Genomic DNA, 27,964 nt, shown 5'->3' with positions numbered 1-27,964 from the left:
AGAATCCGGTTCTGCACGACCGGAGTAAACACATCGACGTGAAGTTCCACTTCCTCAGGGACTGTGTCGATGGAGGGCAGATCGTCATCGAGTTCGTCGAAACTGGTCGGCAGCTCGCGGACGTCCTCACCAAGCCGCTCGGACGACTTCGACTCACGGAGCTGAAGGAGATGATCGGCATGGAGGGGGTACAAGGTTTAGCAGTAGGATTAGGGGAAGATTGTTAGCTAATCCACTGTTTTTCTTGTGTGAACACAGCAAGGGAAGGCGGCGCCGCACTGGTCCCCTGCTGTGACAACTCAGTAAAGAGAGTTCAGATTTGCCATCACACAAACAGGGCTTCGGCCAACGCTGGTGTCTTGTATTGTGCGTGCTTACTCTGTTCTCCCTTCTTCTAGCTCTGGTCGTAGTGCGTGGCACGGACAACGCTTACTCGTGGTCGGCACGGCTAGTGGGTGCTCGGCAACACTAGCGGGTGCTTGGCAAGATCGGCTGAGTGGTTTATTCGTCTGAGCCAGTGATCCTGTGGGCCAACAGTAACAACTGAAGTACTGAACAACAAGCCACTTACTCCTAATTGGCTGTACAACATAGCAGGGCACCTTTTGCACCTCTTAGGCCTTAGCTATAACTTGGATGACTTGCCTAGCATGTTGTGATGTTAACTACTCCCTCCGTTCTAAATTATAAGTCATTTTGACTTTTTTTGGTTCATCCATTTTGCTATATACCTAGATATATTATTATATTTAGATGCATAGCAAAATGCATGTATCAAAAAAGTCAAAGCAACTTATAATTTGAAACGGAGGGAGTACATTAGCTTTTTGTGCAGTATCTTAAATTCTTTTTTTTCTGTAGTTCTCCTATGATACAGAACAATTTTTCTATGATAACGAAAAGATCTTATTTAAGTACATTCTCCAAATTTCTCTTGAGCAGCAAGCCGGAAGGTGAAGGTCTGATTTAATTGCAACAACACGAGCCATTTTTTATGATTCAGATAGCTTTTTGTGTAGTATCTTAAATTCTTTGCTTTTTTTTTTCTGTAGTTCTCCTATGATACAGAACAGTTTTCTATGATAACGAAAGGATCTTATTTAAGTACATTCTCCAAATTTCTCTTGAGCAGCAAGCCGGAAGGTGAAGGTCTGATTTAATTGCAACAGCACGAGCCATTTTTATGATTCAGATACTGTTCTACAAGTACTCACGTAAGTGTTTCTTAGTTGAGGCTATGAAGGTAGCATTCTTGCGGTTATAGCTATGAGATGGAATATAAGTTCCACACTATTATTTTAACACATGCTAAATGGACTATTCATTTGTCCAAGAATGTTTGCGCCGCGATTTTAGTTTAGACTATCTCGTCTTTCGATATCTCTTATTAAATTACATTTCTCCTTCTAGCACTGAATTAAGTATCATGTTGGAGATAAGCTAGAACAGATGACACGCTTTACAACCCACACTTGTCCTTTGACTCGTGTCCTATCCAACTATGAATCATGTGGGTGAGCAGGCAAGAAACGTAAAAGCAAGCAAGAATCACAGTGTGAAGGAGGCACAAGTCAAACCCAGATCAATCAGGCATCAGGAACCAGTACTAAATTGTTCAGACGTCAAAGAAAGTCAATCGTGGACCAATGATAGATCCAACCATTGCACCAGCCGCAAGTCATTGTCCTCATGTCGCCGAACGGACGGGTAGGTTGTGGTTTGGAGTCATCCGATCATATAGCCCTCTCAGTTCTTTTACCGACTTCTTATCATGCAATAAGTTCAGTTACCGCTGATTCACTTTCTCATTTTACTTTTACCTCTATATTTGCTTCTCCAAAACCTATTTCTGTGTTATTACTTGTACCTTTCCAATTAACCATTCCAGTAAAGAGACAAGGTAACAATGTAGAGAGACCCCAACCTTACATCCAGTCAGCCATAACTTGGATGGAAGTTGGAAGTAGTTATTCCTTAATCCTTAGCATTGTGGGTTAACCAAATCAGTGAGTGAGCAACTGACAGAAAAATGGCTGCACAAAGCTGGCACTCCACTATGTGGTCTTAGCTCTGAAAGCTGAACCAGAAAGGAGGGCGTCGTTGTGCATGATGAGAGCTGAGAAGGCCACTAGTAGATAACTAGATAGCAGTCTGTCTCTATCTGAATGGACTCGTCCCGTCTATGGAATCACTTGGGTGTTGCTGCATTTGAACTGCAGGAAGCAAAGCCAAGTGCGTGAGCCCCGTGCATGCTTCTGCCCAGTGGTTACTGTGGGTCGTTTTTGTTTTTTCCAGTCACCTTTGTTTGTCTCTCTTTCTCTCTCTCTTTTTTTTTTTCTGTAACCAAGAGTCACCTTTGTTTCCTGTGCCCCTGTCGATTTGATTGTGTGACTGTCGATCCCCTGCAAAAGTAACTGGCTTTCCCTCGACCTGATATAATTGAAAAGCCCCTTTGCGGGTCTTGCTTGCTCGATGATTGGCCTTTTCCAGCAATTTATTCGGATACATAGATCATATAAGGTGATGGTTTATTTCTTTCCTTATTAAATACTCCTTATCATGAAGAGTACTCCCTCTGTAATATAGTGCATTCTAAGAATTTTAGGATAAATTAAGAGAGAACATAAAAAGACACATGTACCATCATTTTATTTTCTAATCAGATGCTATCATCAACGTGATTGATGGTGATTGGTAGATAAATGGAAAGTATTTTATACAAAATTGGTTGTTGTCCTTGAAATGTATTATATTTGAGGATAAATTTTGAATGCTAGAATACACTATATTACAGGATAGAGGGAGTATGTAATTCTAATATAATACCAAGTCAAACCATTTTAAATTTGACCAAATTGAGACAAAAAGTATCAATATTTGTGATACTAAAAATGGTTATTGGATTCGTCACTAAATATATTTTTTAGTACACCTATCTGATATATAAATATTGATACTCTTTTCTATAAATTTAGCGAAACTTTAGCTAAGTTAGATTTAGAATTTAGCTAAAAGTATCAATATGTATTTACCTTCAGTTATCTGTAGCATGTTCGCCTTGATTCATATAACTATACTGCTATGTATTTTTTTCTTCAGTTAGCTGCCAAGGAGAAATTATCATGTCATCCATCTACCTGTTTGCATAGTCAGAAGCTATGGGTTTGGGATGATGACCAGAGTATGCAATACTTTTTTTTGTCACTAAAACTAAGCAAAAAGACTATTAAATAAAGCATGGAAGCATCATCTACTTGTCCTGTTGCCACCAAATCAAGGGGGCAGTTTAACTGTTCGAGCACGTACGCTCTGTAAAGCGCATAGTTAACTAATTTCGAGCGCCTTTTTCGCTCTCGTCATAACAAATCAAATAGAAGAGGATAGAGTAACAAGTCAAAACAACAAGATTAGCCTTTAAACTACCTGTTGCTTAGGCCAGAATTATCGAAACCTATGCCGGTCATTATTCTGATACAGTATCTGCAATTTTTATTTTCTGAACTGCTTTCACCTTCTCATTTGGCTTGTGTTGCACTTTCAGTATACGAATCCAGCACATTCTCTGACTGTGATACATAGAGCAGGTAGTGTTTGACAACTCTTCCCCCCACCCCCCACCCCACCCCCTCTTTTGCAGCTCGGGCAACTACTCTGTGCAGTGGAGCATATAGACATCCCCTCGTCACCATAGCAACATCCCTGAAGCTCACTTCCTTCTAGCTCACACAACTACATGATACCATCTTACCAGTAGCAATGGGTATCAAGCAGAGCTGCAGCTTCACTCCGTGTGTTCTTGCTGATCTATCCCTGCTCTTCTGCATCCTGCTTGCACCTGTATGTTTAGCCACACCAGCCACATCTCCTGCTGCTCTCTTGCAAGTGAAGTCCGGCCTCACCGACCCTGAAGGTGTCCTCTCCGGCTGGTCGCTGGAGGCCGACGTGTGCTCATGGCATGGCATTACATGCCTGCCCGGGGAGGTGGGCATTGTGACAGGCCTCAACCTGTCCGGTTATGGCCTGTCAGGCATGATTCCGCCGGCGATCAGTGGCCTCATCTCCATCGAGTCCATTGACTTGTCCTCCAATTCCCTCACTGGGCCGATCCCGCCGGAGCTTGGCGTGCTGGAGAACCTGAGGACACTGCTCCTCTTCTCCAACTCCCTCACCGGCACCATCCCGTCGGAGCTCGGTCTTCTCAAGAACCTCAAGGTGCTCAGGATCGGCGACAACAGGCTGCACGGCGAGATCCCGCCACACCTGGGCAACTGCTCGGAGCTGGTGACGCTCGGCCTGGCCTACTGCCAGCTGAATGGCACCATTCCTGCTGAGCTTGGCAGACTGAAGCAGTTGCAGAAGCTGGCCCTGGACAACAACACCCTCACCGGCGGCATCCCGGAGCAGCTTGCTGGCTGCGTAAGCTTGCGCTTTCTGTCAGTGGCTGATAACATGCTGCAAGGCAACATTCCTTCGTTTATTGGGAGCTTCAGTGATCTCCAGTCTCTTAATTTAGCAAACAATCAGTTCTCCGGTGAGATTCCGGCGGAGATCGGCAGCCTTTCCAGCTTGACATACCTCAACCTGCTCGGCAACAGCCTGACCGGCGCCATTCCGGCAGAACTGAACCGGCTGGGCCAGCTGCAGGTTCTGGACTTATCCATGAACAACATTTCTGGAAAGGTCAGCATCTCTGCTGCACAACTGAAGAACCTGAAGTACCTTGTGCTGACTGGCAATCTCCTTGACGGCGCGATCCCTGAAGACCTCTGCGCTGACGACTCATCAAGCCTGCTGGAGAACCTGTTCCTCGCTGGCAATAATCTTGAAGGCGGCATCGAGGCGCTGCTCAGCTGCGGTGCTCTTCAGTCCATCGATGTGTCAAACAACAGCTTCACCGGAGTGATACCGCCGGACATTGACCGGCTGCCTGGCCTCGTCAACCTTGTTCTGCACAATAACAGCTTCACCGGCGGCCTGCAGCCGCAGATAGGGAACCTGAGCAACCTGGAGATCCTGTCTCTGTTCCACAATGGCCTCACCGGTGGAATACCGCAGGAGATCGGCAGGCTTCAGAAGCTGAAGCTCTTGTTCCTCTACGAGAACCAGATGTCCGGAACCATCCCTGACGAGCTCACCAACTGCACGAGCTTGGAAGAGGTGGACTTCTTCGGCAACCACTTCCATGGTCCTATTCCCGAGAGGATCGGGAACCTCAAGAACCTGGCCGTGCTTCAGCTCCGGCAGAACGACCTGTCGGGCCCCATTCCGGCGAGCCTCGGTGAGTGCAGGAGCCTTCAGGCGCTGGCATTGGCAGACAACCGGCTCACCGGCGCGTTGCCCGAGACATTCGGGCAGCTCGCCGAGCTCAGCGTGGTAACTCTGTACAACAACTCCCTCGAGGCCCCCCTGCCGGAGTCGCTGTTCCAGCTCAAGAACCTGACCGTGATCAACTTCTCCCACAACCGGTTCGCCGGCAGCCTCGTACCTCTCCTCGGCTCGACCTCCCTCGCCGTGCTGGCGCTCACCGACAACAGCTTCTCCGGCGTCATTCCAGCGGTAGTCGCCCGATCAAGGAACATGGTGCGGCTCCAGCTTGGTGGCAACCGGCTCACCGGTGCGATACCGGCCGAACTAGGCAATCTGACAAGGCTCAGCATGCTTGACCTTTCGCTCAACAACCTCTCCGGCGACATCCCGGCAGAGCTCTCCAACTGTGTTGAGCTCACCCATCTGAAGCTCGACGGGAACAACCTGACGGGCACCGTCCCTGCATGGCTCGGCAGCCTCAGGTCACTCGGCGAGCTCGACCTGTCGTGGAACGCGTTGACCGGAGGCATCCCGCCGGAGCTAGGCAACTGCTCCGGCCTGCTGAAGCTGTCCCTCGGCGACAACCACCTCACCGGAAGCATCCCGCCGGAGATCGGCAGGCTGACGTCTCTGAACGTTCTGAACCTGAACAAGAACAGCCTCACCGGCGCCATACCGCCAGCGCTGCAGCAATGCAACAAGCTGTACGAGCTGAGGTTGTCGGAGAACTCGCTGGAGGGGCCAATCCCGCCGGAGCTCGGGCAGCTCTCGGAGCTACAGGTGATACTAGACCTGAGCCGGAACAGGCTCTCTGGCGAGATCCCGGCGTCCCTCGGCAGCCTGGTGAAGCTGGAGCGGCTGAACCTGTCGTCCAACCGGCTGGACGGGCAGATACCGTCCTCGCTGCTGCAGCTGACGAGCCTGCACCGCCTGAACCTCTCCGACAACCTCCTCTCCGGCGCGGTGCCCGCGGGGCTGTCGAGCTTCCCGGCGGCGTCGTTCGTCGGCAACGAGCTCTGCGGTGCGCCGCTGCTGCCGTGTGGGCCGCGGTCGCCTGCTAGGCGGCTGTCGGGCACAGAGGTGGTCGTGATCGTTGCGGGCATCGCGCTGGTCTCGGCGGTGGTGTGCGTGGCGCTGCTTTACACCATGCTGAGGGTGTGGAGCAACTGGCGGGCGGTGTCGGTGTCCAACTCCGACGGCGAGGAGTCAGCGCACGGCGGCGGTGGGAAGTGGGGCGACGGCAAGTACTGGAAGGTCGGGTCGCCTGTGTCTTGGTCGGCGGAGCAGAAGCACAGCTCCGGGTCCGAGACCGCCAGCGTGCTGCTCCATGACAAGTCCACGGAGGCTGCCAGGGCCGGGAAGAGGTAGCTAGCTGCTCGCCGGTGGCAGCAGTGAACGTCACATGCTGTCTTGCGTCTTGCGTGCTCAAGAGTCAAAATCTCAAATGTATGTGTATGGATGATCGTATCTCTCCTTCGTTCCGTGTGGGTTTTTCTTTGATTACTTACTGCTTCCGCCACGTCCGTTCGTGTGTGGTGTGTTCAGTGTTCTTGATTGGAGATGGGAAGCTGGAGCCTGGAGGGAAGCAAAACTGGGAAGAGTGGCACCGTGGGCTGCTACATTCCATTTCGTAGTTATGGGCCTTCTTGAAGGTCGGATTCGAGGAAGCCTGGTCCGAACACCTAGTATTTATTTTTATCGATAATGTTCTCTGCAATAAGAAAGCAAACGAGAGTACAGCTGTTTACTGGACAAGACTTGAGAGCTAAAAACTGACATCCAAACGACATAGCAGCTATTACATTCTGATTTATCCGGTGTCTGTCAACCGGGCCTCACTTCGTCTGAAGATCTCTAGCCATTCCAGCACTTGGCATTTGACCTGCGCCAACTTATCTTGATCTTTTGGTTTCACCCACGGTGCCAATTGGTCCTAACACTAACAACGAACCTTTTGTGAAAATGTCCGTGTCACATGACAAATATCCTTGTCACGTGCTCTATAGACCGATTTTCCTCCCTCCATAGACTACTCCCTCGGTCCCAAAAAATTATCGTCATAGCATTGAAACTTTATCCCACAAAAGAGTCGCTAAAGTTAGGGAGTCTCATGCGAAACCAACTTTATCCCTTTTCTTGGCCATCCGCCAAACCATCCCGACCCTCCTAGCTCATCATCCCTCCTAGGCTACCCCCACCCCCACCCCCACTCGGCCGCCGCCCCCACCATTCTATTGCCGGCGCCCGTCGCCCCCACCCTTCGCCAGTGTCGGTCTCCACCGTCCAGCCTTGACCCGCATGCATCACCACATCTTCTCGTCCACCGTTGGCTTTGCCCCTGCATGTGCCGCCCTCTGCCAGCCTCGATCCCGCACATGCCTCTTCTCCACCGCTGGCCTTAACCCCTATACATGCCACCCTCCGCCCTGTTCGCCCGTAGCCTTCAAGATCCAGATGCAGTTGTCTTGGAGGGATGAGGCAGGGTCCCCGCGAGGCATGGCGATGGGGGCCATGTCGGCCCCATGGGGGACGCGTGCTGTTGCTCCACCACTAGCTCCCCCCTTCCCACCCGCTCCGCCCCGCGCTGCCATGCTCCGGATCTTCGCCTCTACTACGGCCTACCGAAGGCGACAGCGGAGGCACCGCGACCGCACCACTAGGGCTTAGCCGGAGCACCCTCGGTGCGTTGTAACACCCTAAATTTTGAATTTCACAATTTTCTAAAATTTGTTAGAATTAATTTTAAATTTATGAGCAAAAAATAGCTAGAGGAGAATACTATTTTATAAAGTTAAACGTATTTGTATTGCATTCATGTTGTATGCATCAATTTAATGAGTGAAACATGATTTATGAAAAATCAAAATAGATGCGAATAAGTTTTTCTCCTTTTTCTAAAATAAAGTGTTAGTTTTTATTCACAAAAATAGTTAAAAAGTTTTATCTCCAAAAGTAAGAATTAATTTTTCAAAACTCAAAATATTTAAAGGAGTTTCAAAACTGGTTTGAATTGAAAAGGGTTTCAATTTGAACCTTAGTTTTTTTTACAAAATGAAAAAAAGAATAAAACCCTCTCTTCCTTTATCCCTCGGCCCCAATCTAGCCGGCCCATGTCTCCCCACCCGCGCCCCTCCTCCCTTCCTGCCTGGGCCGAGGCCCATCTGCGCGTGGAGGCTGCTCAGCCCACCGCGCGAGCGCCTGTCGCTCGCAGTCTCTGCCGAGTGGGCCTCCCCTCTCCACTGCTGATGAGCGGGCCCCGCCTGTCGGCGCCATCCCCTTCCTCCGTTCTCCCCTATCTCTTCCGCCACTGCCGGACAGGGGTGCTTCGTTCCGCGCGGACTGAGCCGCTCCCGCGTCCCCGACCCCGTCAGAGAGATCCCCGGATCTCCCCTCTCTCCGCGCTCCCCCAATCGACGCGGTCGCGTCTTGACCCTTCACTCCCGCGTACGCCAGAGTGCGGCCGCCATTGTTGGCATGCGGGCGAGCTCCGTGGACCGGCCCCTACGGCCTTCTCTCCCTCTTCAAAGGCTCCAGCGACCTGCGCACGCACGCCGCATCCACCCCGGTCCTCCTCGAGCCTTCTCCCTCGCCGCAGCACCTACTATCAGCGCCGCAGCCGTCATCACCGAAGCTCGGCCCGAGCTACCGATCTCCGCATCCCGATCACCTCGCACCCCAACTCTTGCTCCGTTGGCCTCGCAAGAACACACTGCACCCACCTCGCCGCTTCTTTCTGTGAATTGGTGCCCGCAACGTCGTCCTCCGTGATCGCCGTCGCACCTCGCCGTTGCCGTCAGCCCCGCCGCGACATGCTTGCCCTTCGTGCCAGCTGCTGCCGCCGATAACCCCCTGCCCGACTGTGCGGTAAGCTCCACCTCTGTTTTCGCCGTATCCCGAGGTCCTCCGTGCCCTCTAGCTCGCCGCCGTGGTGTGTGCCTTTCCGGTGACCAAAGCAGAGAAGCTCCCTGGGCCGTCCATCCGTGGATCTGCGGCCAGGAATCAATCCCCATACCCCTTCGTTCTGTGGTGCACCGCCTACACAAACCCCCACCGGTCCACAGCCAATGGGCCAAGCCCACCGCGCCAGCCCCTTCAATTTCCCGATCTAGCCCCTGTCTTTTTTTAATTTTCCTTGTACTGTTGCCGGTGCCTTGTGAAACTTCCGATCTAACCCTTACCAAAAATCCTTTGCAGCGTTTTTATTTAATAAAAAATGTTTTGTTTCTATATACTGATATAATAATTCATGTTTATGACATCATAAATGCTATTTTTATGAGTATAAAATAATTCAGGAAAATGGCAGTTTTGCAAAGCAGTCCCTAAACTTTTATTTATTTATTTTTTGGTCTAAATAATTTACATTTTGCCTGGTTTGGAAAATAATTACAATAAAATAAATCATATTATTTACAATTGTCCCTAAAACTTCAAAAGTTCATTATCTTTTTAACTGTTGCTCCATTTTAGGTGCTTCTGGTGCTCACAAGTTCGTAGAAACGAGCCCTATCGAAGGGAAGGCTGATCAAGGTTGAACGAGATGTAAAGATCATATGTCTGAACAGCTTTTGAGGCAAGTGTGCCTGACCATCTTGCGCTTACATTTGTTTTACTCTGAGTTAGTGTAGTTAGACCATTAGTTACATGTTGAGTCATAATCTTGAATCCTATGTTAGGGTTTACTAGACTTTGTTATATCATCCTTAAAACCCGGGCTAGATAGGTAGAATCATGCTTAGCTTACAGTCTTGGGTTGGGATGAGTTAAATATTAATTTTGACAAATCATATATGCAACCTTGGGTTGGTAATCTTTTTAGCAACATGGTGATTAGGAATCCAGCAGGGTTATGAACATGGTGATTAGCAACGTGTTCTGGACATGAAAACAATGTAGACATCAAATGCAGGGGTTCTGCTGGTGGAAAACACCAGCAAAACCATTATTTTATTCAAATCTTGACTAGATCATAGGCACATTATATCATGAATAAAATCAAGGAAGAAGAAATAGGTGAAAGCAAAAACAACCTATCACCTAGTGTTATTGTCAGGACCATGAGATGTTTAAGGTGGTGGTGGAAAAAGGAGGTCCCCTTTTCCCATGGCCTTGGCGAGGCGTTTGAGCTTTGGATTGTTGCTCAAGCGGAGGGCGCGAAAGTTATCTTCTAAATCCAAATGAGACATCCTTAACTCCGCCACCCTTTCTTCTGGTTCTCTATTTTCAACTCTAAGCTTTGCAACTACACCTAGAAGCCTCTCATGGTCACTTTTGTTATCGTGATCTACATCTTCAAAATGACCCGACGGACCATTGATTGACGTCGGATTACTTGTTCGCCAGACCATTTTGGGTGAACTAGTGAACTCCAGTGACTCTTGCAACGCCTTCTTATCATCAGAAGTGAGCGAGGGTTGGAACACCTTTCCACGCCCCAGCGCACCACCAACAATCTTGTGATTCTTATGATGATCGGTATAGATGGTGTGTAGGAGTTGGTGTATTCGGTACTTGACACGTCGCCGGATTTGGTGATCAAGGCGGCCTTTGCATCCCTTCTTGTTGAGGGGTAGTCCAGGATCTCAACGTCATTGAAAACATGGACGTTGGGAACCTTCTTGGGAGCGATTTGGCCCATGGTAGGTCTCTTTGGCATCCATGACATATGACCAGGAGGGACACAAAGGTACCCCACCAAGAGACATGAGGAGACCTTGGAGAAGACTAGGCTGAACACGAAGAACCTCACCAAGCAGTTAGAGGAGACCTAGGAGATGATGGCTCGGACGACTCCGATGACGACTCTGACAATGGAGGCAATGGCCCCGGTGGTGCTGGGAACTCTTCCAAAGCCCTTGGGGATGGACGGTGATTGCATGCACTTAAGATGGAGGGGAAGGCTTATTTCACCACAAGCTAAGGGACTTTCTCCGCCGACGGTATGGCTATGGGATGTTTAATGTGGAATACCAAAGCGAACACTGGAGCCATCAAGAATACCAAAGTGTAGGATCGATTCACACTCAGATAGGCAATCAGAGGGGGTGAATGATTGTGGAAGCCAAAAATTAATTTTAAAACTTTCCCGTAAACACAAAACCAAATCAAGCCTCGTTTTTTCCATTCTGGACAGAACACCACACCTCTAATAAAAATAATCTCGACCCAAACCTGTAGCTCTACTTGACCTCAAACTTTTATACATTAAAGTAGATGAAATTTATGAACTAACCAAACTAGAATCATGTCAATCGGAGGTCTAGAACTCTGAGATATAAAATAAACAAGCACGCTGATCCAGAAAGTGACGAGTATTGATCAAGTCCTAATTTCGTGATTATGCAAAATGTATACAGGTTGACCAATCAAACTTCTCAGATCAGTAACGCAAAGCAAGCCCCAACACAGTTTTAGATGGATCGAAACAAATTTATTCTTGAGAACAAGAAATCAAACTAAAACCAAATTAATGCTAGACATGTAAATCAAGAAGCTGAGCGAAAGAATGAGATTACCAACACATCGATATGAGATAATTGAACTTCATTACTCTGATAATGTGTTCACAAGATGCCACTTACAAGCATCTACAAAAGGATTGAACACAAAATCCCTAAGCTCTAAAACAGCCGCCAGAAACTCTCATGCGCTGCCCCTTCTCCTGTCGCCGCACCACCTGGCCTCTTCTGTTCTCCACAGTCAGATCAACGTGCACACCTCGGTCTCCTTTTATATCCAGGCACAACAGCCCCTAGGATGTCCAACATGGACACGGCATGCTGGTCTAAGCCTCAAGTCCCTTGACCAAACTCCACGCCATGCCAACAAAGCCTTACGTGAACAAGGATCGCCTCTCCTTGCGCGTTGCCACGTCCTGGTCAAATCCGATGGACACCAGCCACCCAAGCTGGTCCTCCTCTTTTTTCTAATTGTCCATGTTGGCCATTGAACGTGTAGCCTTATTAGAAATTGTCTTACCTAACCCCTTTTGCTTCTTACCAGGTTCTAATCATCTCTCTCTCTTAGGTGGAGCTTACCCTTTTTACCACATAACCTTTATCTTTACCTTACACCAGTCTTAAATATATTCATCTATCTTGAGCATCTCTTGACCTTTGCCATGTTTTCTTGTCAATAGATGGCCCGCCAGCTGTTGACTTGGCGCCGGAGCTCCGTCCGCTACCACTGCAACCGCCCGATAGAGTTCCCCCTCACGGGCGAGACCTCTCACTTTCAATTCTGCCACAGCCAGTGCGTGGATGATGGGGCTAGCCTTCCTATCGTGGAACCACTGGAGGAGGTGCCTCCCCAGGAACAGCCCTTGGAATAACCCTAAGAAGGAGAACTAGCCGCATAGGGGTCACCCCAGCCTGCTGTAGGCGGGGATCCCGATGATGACGGGGGTGACGATCCCGACGACGACAACGACGACGGTGGCGATGACATCGAGGGAGGGGGAAACCATCCCAACGCCCCTAGGGGTTGGATCGCCACCCACTGCTTCAGGGACAATGAAGATGACTTTTTCCACTAGAGGCTTTGCGACCTCCTGCACCGCCAGTATGTGTTTGGGATGTTTAGCATCCAATACGAGAGCACCCACTACTACCACCCTCAGCACGAGGCGTACTAGAAGGCCTGCATCCACATCGGCAGGCCGAACCCATACCTCCGGGCTCTTCGGGTCATGTCCACACATGAAGCTCCTTCTCCTCGCTCCACCTAGATGGCAGCCCTTAGTGATGCTGCCCTCTAGGAGCTCCTCGCCTATCGAGACTACTTCTTCGACTCCATCAGCAAGGACGAGGACCGTCACTACCCCCGCAGGTGCCAGGGAGACATTGTGGCCCAGATTACACCATTCATGGGTGAAAGGTCCTAATATGGCTAGAGGGGGGGGGGTGAATAGCATATTTAAAAATCTATAAGATCACTAGAGCAATTTGATTAGTATGACAAATAGCGAAATGCAAACTTGCTCTAGCTCTACAAGGGTTGCAAGCCACCTATCCAACAATTCTAGTTACTATAATCACTAGGTACACAATTTGATAAGTCACTACTCACTAAGAGCTCTCACACTTGCTACACTAAAGAGCTCCACTAGATAAACTTAAGCTACAAAGCAAGTTCTCAATTCTAGCTACACTAAAGAGCTTGCTACAACTAGTTTGCGGGAGTGTAAATGAGTGAGTAGGGTGATTATACCGCCGCATGGAGGAGTGAACCAATCACAAGATGAATACCAATTCAATCACCAAGAGAATACCAAGGGGTAAGAGAATCATTTTTTCTCCCGAGGTTCACGTGCTTGCTGGCACGTTAGTCCCCGTTGTGTCGACTAACACTTGGTGGTTCAGTGGCTAATAGGTATCACACACCTAGCCCACCATAAGAGGTGCCGCAAGAACCTACCCACAAGTGAGGTAACTCAATGACACAAGCAATTTACTAGAGCTACCTTGTGGCTCATCGCCGGGGAGTCAAGAGAGGGCGCTCTACGCACTGACCGGACGCGTCGGCCTCAGCGCCCGGTCACCGGATGGCCTCCACGTGTCGCCCTTTCAAATCTTAGCCACTGGATCTCAACGGCTATTTTCTTAAAGGTGCGAACAGTTAAGTCATGATCGGACCCAGCGCTCTAGTGATCGGACTCTCAACACCGCAATGTCCAATCATTTACAGAAAGGTTCCAAAGCCGAAAATTACCGACCGAACGCGTCCGGTCAATGCCGACCGGATGTGCCCCAGCGTTCGATCCTTCCACTGCTCAGCAGCGTGGTCCCCAGGTGTTGACGCCAGCGTATGTCACACTCGACCTGATGCGGCCCCTGTGCGTCCGATCACAAATACTATGCAGAGTCGGGTCACCACCGAGCATAACTTCTCCTCTGCGCCAACGAACTGGACATGCCCGGGTGAGTTCGGTCACCCCGAGGCCAGATTCCGGTGAAAGACTTTCTCCTCCTTTCTTTTTTCTAAGTCCTCAACCTCTTCACCCTTGCTTCCAAGTTGCTAACCACAAAGTGTAGAACTTGTGTGCACGTGTGTTAGCATTTTCTCAAGCATTTTTCAAGGGTTAAATGTTAGCACACTAGGTCCCTAATGCATATGCAAGAATCATGTCACCTAGTGGCACTCGATAAACCGTTTAGCCAATGAATTCCCCTCTTTATAGTACGGCTATCAATCCTAAATGTGATCACACTCTCTATAGTGTCTTGATCACCAAAACCAAAACCCTAAGCAATACCTTTGCCTTGATCTCCATAGGGTTTTTGTTTTTCTCTTTCTTCTTTTGCAAGTTGAGCACTTGATCACCTTTTGGTCATCATCATCCACCATGATCATCCTCTTGTTCCACCACTTGGTATGTACTAACCTTGCTCACATGACACTCATGACAAAGGTTAGTACTTAGGTTTCATCAATTAGCCAAAACCAAACTAGAGCTTTCAATGGGTGCAAACAACACAAGGATGGCAACTATGGTGTGACTCCTAGCCATCTTGAACACGGAGCTCAATGCATCCCTGCTGGAGCTGAGGCAGGTGCATCTGTAGCAAGAGCAGGATTGGGATGCACTCGATAATCTCTAAGCTATCTTGAATGAACAGGATCAAGTCCCAAGGACCATATGGCCTACCTCCTCTCCGCTTCATCATGAGGACCCCCCATATGACACCATCCTAGGTCGAACAAAGATTGAATAGACGTTGAAAAATATTAATCAATGTAATAAGGAATTTAGTAGCATGCCTGGATCATTAGATTTTGGATAGGCAGTGCTTTTTGAATGTTTGTTTGTTTATTATGATGATCATGTTTGATTTGCTTCTTTTGTAATGATTGCTGGAAATGTGGCGTTTTGTCCACATTTTCTCTCTTTATAAGTTTAATGAAAAGTTTAGTTGGGGTTCCTTTATATTGATGTCTAGCCCTCCTTTTTCTTCCACTCTTAGTTTGACCAACACTAGCAACAGCAACACCACCCACAACAGCAACCACAACCTCCCAAACCCACCACCTCCACCTCCTCAAATGACTATGGAGCAGATGATGATTATGCAGACCCAACTCTTGCAAAGCATGGCCTAGGTGTTAACGGTTGTGCAACAAAACCAGAACCAAAACTGAAACCCAAACAGAATCCCAATCATAACGCCAACCCCCACCAACCCCACCATGGGACAAGAGGGGAGAATTCATGATGGGGCGCCCTCCCTTCTTTGCATTTTCCACCAAGCCTCTTCATGCTGATGATTGGCTGAAGGCTGTTGAAAACCAACTTAACATAGCCCAGTGCAATGATCGAGAGAAAGTCCTATACGGAGCAGGACAACTGCAAGGCACAGCTTTAGATTGGTAGGATGCCTATCGCTTTGCACAGGCAAACCTAGATGCCATCACATGGGAGCAGTTCAAGGAGGCTTTCCAGGCACACTACGTGCCCATGGGCCTCATCAAGCTGAAAAAGGAGTTTCTAGCCCTGAAGCAAGGGTCGATGTCTGTTTGTGAGTATCACGACAAGTTCACACAACTGTCGCGGTATGCTCCAAATGAAGTAGAGGATCATGAGCAGAAATAGGAACACTTCCTAGAATGCTTGAACGACAGCATCCAATACATGCTGTTCGCCCACACTTTTGAGAATTTCCAAAAGATGGTAGACAAAGCTATTGTGGTGGAGAGTAAACGCCGCAAAATAGAGGACAAAAAGAGGAAGTTCAACCCCTCCCAGCCTCAAACTAGCAGCAATCGCCCCGCTACACCTACCAGCAGGGATCTCAATAATCCCACCCTACCTACCCAACCAGCCAGCAACAATAGCCCCAGCAGCAGCAACAACAACGCTATAATCCCCAGGCTCCACGTCCCACAACCCAGCACCTCGCCAACAAGCACCTAACAACACCCAAGTGAGAGAAAATGCCAACAACCCTCCCACCGGCAATGCTTACTACAAATGTGGTGCCGTTGGGCACTATGCCAATGCATGCCCCCAAAAGCAGGTGCAGAACGACCAACCACAGCAAGGCCGTAACATGAACCAAGGGCCGAGGGCACCACAAAATACCAGAAGGGTGAACCACGTAAAGGTGGAGACAATAGAGGTGGCCTAGGATGTGGTACTCGGTATGTTCCTTGTTAACTCCCAACTAGCTACAGTTTTGTTCGATACTGACGCATCACATTCTTTTATTAGTGCCTGATTTGTGGCTAAGCATGGCATCACTACCTGCACTATGAAAAACACCATGCTAGTAAAATCACCCGGTGGGAAGATGGACACCAATGTCATGTGCCTAGAAATTTACATAAAAATAAGGGGGTAGATTTTCCTTCTGGTCCTATCGTTCTGGAGTCAGAAGGGATTGATCTGATACTCGAGATGAGATGGTTAGCCTGGAGGAATGGAGTCATCCAATGTACTAAAAGGACGGTGTCATTGACTGCACCTTCCGGAGAAAAGGTGGAAGTTGTAGCCACCATACCGTCTTCCTTCAAGGGAGCAGTTAATCACTTGGAAGGCAGTACGATCGAGAACATTCGGGTTGTATGTGAATTCCCAGACATCTTTCCTGATGATCTACCAGGTATGCCACCTGAACGAGAAATAGAGTTCATTATTGAGTTGTTACCTAGCACTGCACCCATATCTAAGAGACTCTATAGGTGTTGGTGTTTCTTAGGGTAAGTAGAGGGATCTACAAGCGCACGTATACATCGTTGTAGCACTTCACCCGAAAGTATTCAGGGTATCGTATTTTTCCAAAGGAACGAATGTGTAAGTCTCTTAACTAGTTCACCTAACGAAAACAAGAAAAGGGTAACTTGGGTAGTGAGGTTTTTTCTAAGGATAAATATCTTAAGCAAAGACAACCTTGTCACTATAGACTTGCTTAGGGCACCGGGTAGCAGCTAGTCTACCAAGTGAGCCCGACCTGTAGCTCTACATCAAACCCGGACATGGGGGATTACAAGGGATGGATACGACTGTCACCACCTGCCGCCTACCCCTCAACCATGGGGAATGGTGCAAATGAAGATAGCTTCTAGCCTAGACACCACGTCTACACTATCGACTATTACTCTAGCGCGCATGCAAGGGTTATCCGTCTTTATTAGGGCCCTTCTACTAGAGTACCCACCACAAGGACGGACGACGAACCCACAAGTTTATAATGAACAAAGGTAAATTTCTTAAGAAATCAATGCCGAAGTTAAACACGAATTTCTTACTCTAAGTAGTAAGATGATCGTAGAGGTACAAGTGGAGGAGTTGCTAGCTCCTACACTCCTTTCGCTAAGTGTAGCGAGCACACTAGGGGAGGTTGTCGACAACCCAAACACTTCTCCAACTCTTCCCTCTCTCACTCCTATTATTTTAGCTAAAGCTAAGGTAGTAATGAAGCTCTTCTTCTCTTCTTGCTCTCTTGTTGTGTGTCTTAGAGAGGAGCTCTACCCCTCTATTTATACAGGGAAGTAAGACGGTGCTATAGCTATCTTTGGCATGAAATCCTGGCCTTCACCGCCTCTGCATGCTCCCATGCCACCGCTAGTCGAAGGAGGGGATGAGCAGCGCCGGGTACGGGTCGAGCGCCCCTAGGGGTCGGCCACGCCTTGACTGGCTCCGGTCACCACCGCCTTCTCATGGTGGGCTCCTAGCTAGACTTGGAGCGCGTTCCCATAGGGCCTTCGATTCAATCGTGTCAGGTACATGTTCTTTTCTCCTTCTTTTGCTTGGGCTAAATCATGTGAGTGTTGCACTTTGGGCTTTATTTGACATATTTTCATGTTGATTACCTACAAATCATGGAGGGTCTTGTCAATTTAAACTTGAGATAGAGGCGATGGTTAGAATTGATCAAAGACTGAGTTGGAGATGCACTACCATCCTGGCAAGGCCAATGTAGTGGAAAATGCCCTTAGCCGAAAGAGCCACATAAACATGCTGCTAGCGATCGAATTACCACCCGAACTGCTTATAGAATTTGAGCACTTGAACTTGGGGTTTGTAGCTAACACACATGGTACTTCTTTGGAAGTCAAGCCTACCCTTGAACAGGATATCCAAAAGGGTTAGAAAATGGATGAAAAAATCTAGGAGTTTGTTGGACTCATCAAAGAGGACAAGGCACTTGGTTTCCATCTAGATCAGGATGGGACTGTATGGTTTAAGCACCGGATCTACGTACCAGACATCTAGCATATCAAGAACATGATCCTAAGTGAGGTTCATGAATCCACTTATTCCATTCACCCAGGGAGTACCAAGATGTACCAGGATCTGAAGGAAAGATATTGGTGGTACGGTATGAAGAGGTGTCAACTAAATATCATCAACAGTCCACCAAGGGGTATGCCCATGATGGTAGATTGATTGGTAGAGGTGCACGTGATCAGGAACTAGATGGTAACAGAGACACAAGACACAAGATTTATACAGGTTCAGGCCATCAAGATGACATAAAACCCTATGTCCTGTGCTCTGTTGGTTTGTATTGATCAGATGTAACCCTAGACTAAGACTAGGATTTGTATCTAGATCTGGATGTGCCTGGAGACTAGGGGACCCCTACCCCTCCTTATATACTATGGAGGGGTAGGGTTACAAGGAAAATATCCTAATTGGCTATATGTTAGGTATTCTATTTGGACTACAATATCTATAAAAGAGTCCTAATAAATCAAATCTTCTAGATGCCTTGCGGTGTACACCGACTAGTGCCGTGCGTCGCAAGTCTTGATGTCATGGGCTAGACCGTCCCTAATGGTGTGACCCATGTCCCTTACCATGGGTACCTGAGGTTATACCCCCCACAGCTAGTCCCCGAGCGTGTTTTATCCACTGAGCAACGCCATTTTGATCATGTCCGAGTAGCCTAACTTGATGTTGACCAGTTTAACTGGTAATTCGTCTAGTAAAAATGGGTGACTGACCAGTTTAACTGGTAATTCGTCCAGTGAAAATAGGTGACCGACCAGTTTAACTAGTCAGTAGGCCTTGGACTTACTCAAGTAAGGCTTGCAGAACGATGTTAGGGGCTTAAGATTAATTTTGAAAATTCTTCACCTTAGATGAAGTGTAGCTACTTAGACTCCATTTGCGAGGTCAGATGATTATCATCCATGACTTAGTCAATAAGGAGGGTAAATCAAGAAAAATCACTAAATTCACCGTGAGGTTAAGTGTAACCACTTAGTCCCCGAGCCTGGTGGTAGATGAATAATTCACGTAGTGCCAGGGTAAAAAAATAGAAGACTCCAGACGCGTCGATCACACAGCCAGTCCCTAGCTTAGCTGAGAACCATTAACAAGAAAAATTAGTACATGCACCGCAAGGTGCTGTGTACACACTTTAGTCCCCGAGCCTGCTAGAAGATGGGGAAAACATCTTGTAGCAGGATCAAAGAAATCAAATGAAAATATTTTCAAGATCAAAGAAATGAGGTGTGCCTAGCACGGCTCGACGAAGCTGCTAGTGTCCATTGTGTGGCCTCGATCCGATCTGAGTAAGGCAATCTAGATAGTCCATCATAAGACTTTGGGTAGGCAGTCTCCTCACCAAAACCCCCGTATCATCCCCACTTTAGAACTCCGAAATCACCGCAACAAGGATCGGAGGAAAGCTAGCAGATGTGAATCGACCGATGAGACATAGCAAAATTCGACTGCTCAGGGAGCCCCAGCTTAGCTAGAGACTCTTAGATGAAGAATCTGAATGCCGAGGAGTCCCCAGCTTAGCTGACGACGCTTGCACGAAGAATCCGAACGCCGAGGAGTCCCTAGCTTAGTTGGCGACGCTTGCACAAAGAATCCAAATACCGAGGAGTCCAACCAACTAGTCGATAGTGATGTGAGCGCCGAATAGGCCATCTAACTGGTCAGCAGTGAAGTCCGACTACCAGGTGGTGCGACCACCCGGACGATGATCCTCTTGTCCGTCCCAACCGATCCAGTCCCCGAGCATAAAAAATAAGCGTGTTGACTGAACCAGTCCCCTAGAAAACAAATATGTAGAATGGATAGTAGATGATGTATCTTGCCGAGCAGTTGTAGATAAATATTATGTTTATTTTGAAGTTTTGTTCATATTTTGAATATGAGTAATTTCCTTATAGTTGGTCCTTTATCGCATCACTAGCCCTGACTAGCCCGTACTCCATGGCGTAGAGTGACAGACACCCATTTACGTGTAAGAATACAGGCGTCGCCGAAGAGCCACTGCCGACCGCCCATAACGCAGAGTGCTGGAGCCCGTGCACGTGTGGGTGCGAGATCCAGAACAGGGCCGTTTTTGGATAACACGAATGAGAACGTGGTTGGTCGGTGAGTTGGCGGAGAAAAAATGGAGTGTCTTAAAGATATTATGCATGGAGAACGAATGGAATATCTTAAAATATTAAACATGGAGAATAAATGGAGAAAAATGATTGGAGAAAAGCCGAGGAGAAAGCTTTATTAAATAATCATATATGAAAGGGTACTTATCTTTAGACAAAACGTCTAGTTGGCGGCGTATGACGTTATCTGGTCGACGAGCGCCATGCAAACTAGACTCCATCGTGGAAACGCTTGCGTGCACCAGCAACCTAGTATGGCTTGCCTGGTCAATGCCACATAGCCACGCCCTAAGCCAGATGGGTATTTCCCACCACACCACTCGCCCTTCCATCAGAATACCGACAGTCGTAATCTGACCAAACTCGTCCTAGCTGCGCCGACGAAGACAAACACTACACCGTAGCCTGCACATCTCCCATGTATGTCTTATGAAGTGATCATCTTCATGTACATTGTTCTCTAGCCCGAACGTCCTGTATGACATCCTTGACCTATATATAGGACCTCAGTTCCTCCCTGAACTTAGTCCCAAAACCTCAGTTCCTCCCTAAACCTAGTTCCAGTCCGTCATCAACCATGTTCCACCTCAAGCAGCACCTACATTTCAACAAACACACAAACTGTGTCCGAGCACAAGTCCTCGACTTGAATCAAGTCAATGTCACACCCGTTATAGCAAAAAACGGGTGCATATCACATGTGTGCACATGATCAGTTTCCACACATATGACTTGACTTCATCAATGGTAGTCAAATATAGTGTATGAAAAGAGTATAATATTATTACAAAATTACCAAAGTTGTGATTACAAGTGTAGTGTTTATGAATAAAAAGAAGAAGCAACAACACCCTCCGTAGGAAGGTCGATGACAAAATACGCGTGCCAAACACCCTTGTATGTCCTCCGGGTACCCATCCCAATCTTCATCTTCTGAGCAGCCTTTAATTTTATTTGGAGATAGCAAGAGTGAGTACTTGTCGTGCTCAGCAAGTATAGACAGTAAATAAATGACATGCAAGGCTTGTAACAAGCAAAATCTGACCTGGTTTATTGCAGGTTAGCATTTTAGTTGGCCAAATTTTATTAAGAATGACTTGATTTACTAAGTGAGTAAAAGTGATTTACCAGAATGGAAAAAATGAGGCTTGATTTGGTTTTGTGTTTAATGGGATGGGATCTCTTTTACTCACTTAGTAAATCAAGTTGTTCTTAATAAAATTTGGCCAACTAAAATGCTAACATGCAGTAAGCCTGAGTCAGCTTTTTCCTTGTTACAAGCCTTGCTTGCCATTTATTTAATACCTATACTTGCTGAGTACGACAAGTACTCACTTTTGCGATCTCCAAATAAAATTAAAGGCTGCTCAGAAGATGAAGATTGGGATGGTACCTGGAGGACATACAAGGGTGTTAGGCATGCGTATTCTATCGGCGACCTTCCTGTGGAGTGCGTTGTTGCTTCTGCTTTTTATTCATAACCACTGTGGTTGTACTGGCAACTTTGATAAATTTGTAATAATATTATACTCTTTTCGTACACTGTATTTGATTACCATTGATGAAGTCAAGTCATACGTGTGGAAATTGATGCTGACACACATGTGATATGCACCCGGTTTCAGCTATACAAAAATGGGTGTGACAGAAGTGGTATCAGACCCATGTTGACCATAGGATGTGCAAGCCTATAGGAAATGGTCTTACCTAACTGCCTTGCTTCTTATCATAATCTAATCATCTTTCTCATTTTGGTGAAACTTACCCTTTTTCCACACTTATGCCATAATCTTTGCTTTTATCTCATACCAGCGACATGTATCTACAATGAGCACACCATAATCTTCTCCATGTTTTCTTGTCACCAGATGGCGAGGGTGAGTGTGGGAAGGGGATTTGGTGGATCGGCAATGGTGCAGGGCGAGGCCCTAGGTAAAGCTAGTAACGGTTTGGACCAAACCCAATTTATATGGTTCGGCTCTCATCTTGGATCAATCTAGTTTGGTGGAAAATAGGATGAGAACTATAATTTCGTTTGGTTTGGTTTGGTTTGTGTCACACCCCAAAATTTCCGATTTTGGGTTGTGCAAAGAAAACACTAAATAAAATGAATTATTTTAATATTTGGATAAAATTTACCAAGTTTAGTTTGAGCTAGCGCAAATTTAGTTATAGGAAAAATATGAATTTTCAAAGTTTTCTAATTTTGACGGGCATTTTGATGATGTGATGTTTGCTTGTTGCTTCTTTGTGTGTTGAGAGTGAGCAAAGTCTTTAAAATGCGTTAGTAGGTCAATTTTCCTTCTTCGGCACGCCTTTATCTTTTTCTACCATTAAATTCTTTGTTTCTCGGCTCAAGTTTTCATTTGGAGCTTCCTAAAATCTTTTCTTTGTAACGCAAATCACTCGTTTCAGTTCCTCGTCCGTCAATCAATCTCTACAAACATCTCGGGAATTTTCCAGCTTTTTCTAGAACTTGTTCCTACTTGTCTATGAGCATAATTTAATTTTTAGATGCTCCAAATTATCTTATCATGGGCTCCAAATACTTTATTTGGGTTCCTCATGTTCCATAATGTCTGTGGAAAATTTCCCCAAATTTTCAGAGCTTTCAGAGTATTTGTCGTGGCTTAAATAATAATTCTAGACTTTTCTGGAATTATTTTATCCACAAAATTCATTAATTCTAAAAATAATAAATCACTCATTTTTCCCAACTCTCAAAGCCCATGTGCAATAATCCTAATAAATCCTAAAGACCCATGCATTTATTTACTAATAGGCTTTAATGATTATTTAGGCCCATTAGTAAATATGGAGGGTGCAACATCAATTAGTACCATATTGCTAGTTGATGTAGATGTGGGGAGTTTTTCTCCTAATAAATATGTACCACCCCCTTGGGCAAAACACACCAAAACTATCGTAAGGTGAGCCCCTAGTTTGGGAAATCCCTCATATAGTAAATTAGATTTTTCTCCTCCTCTCGTTGTCGCCGCCGCGCTGCCCAGCCTAGCCATCCTCTCTGAAAGCATCTAGGCCCCTAGTTGGGTTTTGGTGATAAATGACAATACGTGATTACTGTGACTAACGTGTGTTTTATAGAGGCAATTAAGCTAGGTCACGGTAATAGAGATTGATTGGGCTATCATGGTGGTCATGCCCCTCCGATGGAAATCGTTTCCGTTTTTAAAGAATGGACGGCAAGGTTAAGGATGGACTAGTTCTAAGTGTCGTTTGGTATTAAGGAGACACTTAGAGTAATTTAGGACTTTGTTTTTCCTTTGGCCATACTATTAAGGGGGGTATGGATGGGTAGCTTGACCTAGGTGAGTCTAGTAAGTTAGGTGTGGTGCACACTTGCTAAATCTAGCACTAGGTAGCTCCTAAAAAGCCCTTAGATCCATTGGAGTAAACTTCATTCACATATGATTGAGAGTTGGAAGTGAATGGAGGGTCAAATGCTGACCGAACACTGGTTTTGGAGTGACCAGACACTGGTGCAGAGTCCGGTCAGTTCATTTGATCAAGGTGATATCGTCTGGACACGACCGGACGCTGAGAGGTGAGTAACCGGACGCTGGGTGCTAGCGTTCGGTCGACTCCAGTAAGGTTCTAGAGAGGGAAAATCATGACTAGACATGACCGGACGTGTCTGGTCAGTGCTGACCGGACGCTGTCCAGTGTCCAGTCACAACTTAAACACTGGAGATCGGGGAGAACTGACCGGAGCGTCCGATCAACATGACCGGAGCGTCCGGTCACCCCACAGAGGCACATAACGGTTCATTTTTCAACCAAGGTTATAAATACTTCCTCCATTCGTGTGAGGTGGTATTTTTGCTCATTCCAACAGCTGAGAAACACCTTTGAGAGTGCCAAGAAGAGCAAGGTCCTAGTGAGGTGATTGAGATTTGAGAATCCCAAAAAGAACCCTCATTAGTGAAAGCAAGAGTAGCAAAGTGTGCATCCACCCTTCTCATTAAGCTTGTCGTGGTCAAGTGAGAGTTTGTGCTTGTTACTCTTGGTGATCGCCATCACCTAGACGGCTTGGTGGTGATTGGGAGCTTGGTGATCATCCGGCGGAGCTTGTGATGACCCAACTCAAGTTGTGAGCGGTTGTGGGTGATTCACCGCGACGGAGTGTCAAAGAATCAACCCGTAGAGAGCACTTGATCCTTGCGTGGATCAAGGGGGAGCTACACCCTTGCATGGGTGCTCCAACGAGGACTAGTGGGGAGTGGCGACTCTCCGATACCTTAGCAAAACATTGCCACGTTTCTCCTTCTCTCTTTACTTTGAGCAATTCAATTCTTGTCATTTATTTTCATAGAATTGCCATGCTAGAGAAGGATTGGAACATAGGTTGCTAAACTTTTGTGCGGTAGATCAATAGAAACACTTTCTAGGCACAATGGGTTAATTGAGCTAACCGTAGGACTTAATTATTGTAAAGAAATTTAGAATTAGCCCAATTCACCCCCCTCTTGGGGATCTTGATCCTTTCAATTGGTATCAGAGCCTCGTGCTCATGAATTAGACTTAACCGTCTAGAGAAAGATGTCTCATGGGGATGGACCTCCTCCTATCTTTGAGGGGGATGATTTTCCATATTGGAAAATCCGCATGGAGGTGTATTTAGAAGCTCTAGATGTTGGAATACTTAGAGCCGCCTCACAAGGCTTCCCAAAACCTCGGGATGCTATACACCTATAAGGCGATGAGGTGAATTACGAGAAATGGAATGCAAAGGCTCGAAACACCATCTTTAGAGGCCTTTGCAAAGATGTGTTTAACCGGGTGAGGAACCACAAGGATGCCCATGCACTATGGTTGGACGTTTGTGCGCTCTATGAGGGAACAAAGAGTGAGTGTGAGGAACACTATGATCTTGTCATAAAAAAAGCTTAACTCTTTTGAGATGCTTTCTAAAGGATGTGCTAATGAGATGTACTCACGTTTGAATGTTCTTGTAGAGGAAGTCAATGGGCTTGGACTCACTGTAACACCTCTGGTGTTTTAAACCCTAAAAGATGCCATGTCATCATATGCATTGCACATCATTTTGAGTTAGTGAAAACTTTGATATGCATTCACTAAAACAAGTTTGTTTTTATGATTATATGTGTTGACTTGTATGGATGAATCAAGTTCATAACTCTAGTATTAAATTTGAATTCCAAAACCCTAATTTCCAGCCTTTAAATTCTGCCCTAGAAAACCTAATTCAAAATATAAGCACATTTTGGGGTTGAGCCTAAAAGGAAAAGTGTAGAGCTTGTCAAGGTGTACAAAGTTGGTTTTTAGAGTTTTCAAAGTTGTTATATAAAATTTGAAGTAATTTGAAAGGGGATAAATTCTTAAAGTGTCCCCTTTTGGTTTCAAACATGCATTTTCAAATCTAGACAGAATTTGGGTATGGTTATTAATGCAAAGTTGTAGAACTTTGAATTTGGAACAACTTTTATTTTTGGAGATTTTTGAGTTTCCATACAAATTTGAGAGTAATTTAAGAAATTGAGTGAGTGGCAATTCAGTAAATAGCTTGAACAGTGCCAGCAGGCGAGCTCTCACCGACGGCAAGCTTCCACCGGCTTCTACTCACGCCCGCGAACGCCACCTCTGGCTTCAACGTGTCCGCGCCATCGTGGCGTGTCTAGCGCACCTTTCACCACCGCTCTTCGCTCACCGATAAGACTAGAAGTGCTCTCCCGTCGCTTTTTCCTCTTCCTCTGTTTTTTCCCGCCATCGCAGCCCTGCTCCATTGAGCTCGCACTGGAGCCGTAGCCCTCTCCTTGCCTCAATTGAGCAGGTCACCGCTCCGCCTGAACATTGTGAACCCAGCCGACCAGTCCTAGGCGCCTGATTTTGCCGAGATATGCTACGCACCGTCTTTCTTCTTCATGGCCGGCCGCAACACCGCCGACCTTGTCTCTCTGAGGCTAGCACTCTATGGTGCGTCTCTGCTCTGGCTAAGCATAGCTCCTTCTCCATGTTGCCATGGTGCTCTGCGGCCTTTTAGTTGATCCGTTCCTCCATTGCAGACGCCGGGACGCCCCCGTCGACGCTGGAACGCCGCCGTGTCTCACTTGATTGTCGTCAAGCTTCTCTGTTGCTCCTCCGGTTCATCCTTCAGCTCGAGCGAGTTTGGGGTGAGCTACTGAGTCCTCCCGAGCCTTTAGTTTAATCGCTGACGGTCTTACTTCGCCGGCATAACGCAGCCGCGCCGTCGTGGCCGCCATGGCCGGCGTCGAGCTTGGTTTGAGCCTTTACTGATTCAATTAATGCCACCCATGGGTGTGCCTTGCCATGGAGATCAAGCTGATACCTCGGTCGTGACCGGAGACCTCGCTGCCGGCGAGAACGCGCCGGTCAGAGGCTCGTCGTCGCGCTGCTCTCACTGACAAGTGGGGTCACTCTGTTAGTGACTGTTTGTTTGAAAATGAATTTTCTATTTTTCAGGAATGGTTAAATAGTGCTGTGATTTGTTTATTTTGTGTAGAAATAAATAGAGCTCCAAAAATTATAAATTTTTTTTGTGTAACCTCTCTGAGATGGGAACTATTTAGGAAAAATTTTAAATGTTACTTTTCAGTACATTTTGAATGTGATAAAAATTTCTCAAATTAATTAAGAAATGGGATTTCATGATTTTTCTAGGCTTAAATATTTATCCAAAAATTATGAAAACTGTTTTGCCACTTAGTTATCATGTGGTGAGCCTTCACAAAAAATTTTGAGCTCATTTGGAGAAAGTTGATTTATTTCATAATTTTGAATTAATTGTTTAATTAATAAACACATATATTAACTCTTAATGACTTAGGTTTTGTTTGAATTGGGGATTGAGTGATGACCTTGGGTCATAAGCATAAAATGATCCTTGGCACTTAAAGTAAGTGTTTGAGTTTATAAAAAGGTTTAGTTAGTTTTTGGCTTGTAACTATACCGCGAAGGAAAGTTGTATTCAAGTTATTAACTTTTGCATCCATCGTCAAGCATCATGTTTTATATCTCGCATCATTTTAAATATGGCATTATTACTACGTGTAGTGAACGAAAGTGAGAACGTGGTAGTCAACCAAGTTGTTGAGGGAGTTAATCCACCTGTTGAGGTTGGGTTTGATATCTGTGGAACATCTCCAGAACCGGACTTTTCCATCAATCAAGGCAAGCCCCGGATGCATTTAAACCTACCTTGTGTTTTACAAATTTATATCGCTTTTGCTTTTAAATACTGCATTAAGTGATTAGGAGTTGAGTGGAAACCTAATTGGTGTATTACCAACCTTGCTTTTTCATATCAACC

At 46.5% G+C, this 27,964-nt stretch overlaps 1 protein-coding gene and 2 long non-coding RNA genes across 3 annotated transcripts; all 3 read left to right on the top strand.

Moving 5' to 3' along the window:
- Positions 1-859: 859 nt before the first annotated feature.
- LOC136511728 (uncharacterized) lies at positions 860-1,622 on the top strand. Its single transcript, XR_010772813.1, has 3 exons — positions 860-959; positions 1,053-1,214; positions 1,523-1,622. It is a non-coding gene; the product is annotated as an uncharacterized lncRNA (long non-coding RNA).
- Positions 1,623-3,646: 2,024 nt separating this feature from the next.
- On the top strand, positions 3,647-7,044 carry LOC136513774 (LRR receptor-like serine/threonine-protein kinase GSO1). The gene has a single exon (XM_066507742.1). It carries the CDS (start codon positions 3,757-3,759, stop codon positions 6,673-6,675), a length of 2,919 nt encoding a protein of 972 aa, XP_066363839.1. The 5' UTR covers positions 3,647-3,756; the 3' UTR covers positions 6,676-7,044.
- A 1,747-nt stretch (positions 7,045-8,791) lies between these two features.
- LOC136513984 (uncharacterized) lies at positions 8,792-27,748 on the top strand. The gene is made up of 3 exons (XR_010773482.1): positions 8,792-9,171; positions 9,778-9,880; positions 27,709-27,748. It is a non-coding gene; the product is annotated as an uncharacterized lncRNA (long non-coding RNA).
- The last annotated feature ends 216 nt before the right edge of the window (positions 27,749-27,964 follow it).

This window comes from Miscanthus floridulus, chromosome 16 (assembly GCF_019320115.1).
Source record: "Miscanthus floridulus cultivar M001 chromosome 16, ASM1932011v1, whole genome shotgun sequence".
NCBI lineage: Eukaryota > Viridiplantae > Streptophyta > Magnoliopsida > Poales > Poaceae > Miscanthus > Miscanthus floridulus.
The sequence above is the reverse complement of the archived record's forward strand: the minus strand, read 5'-3'. Positions and strand labels throughout refer to the sequence as shown.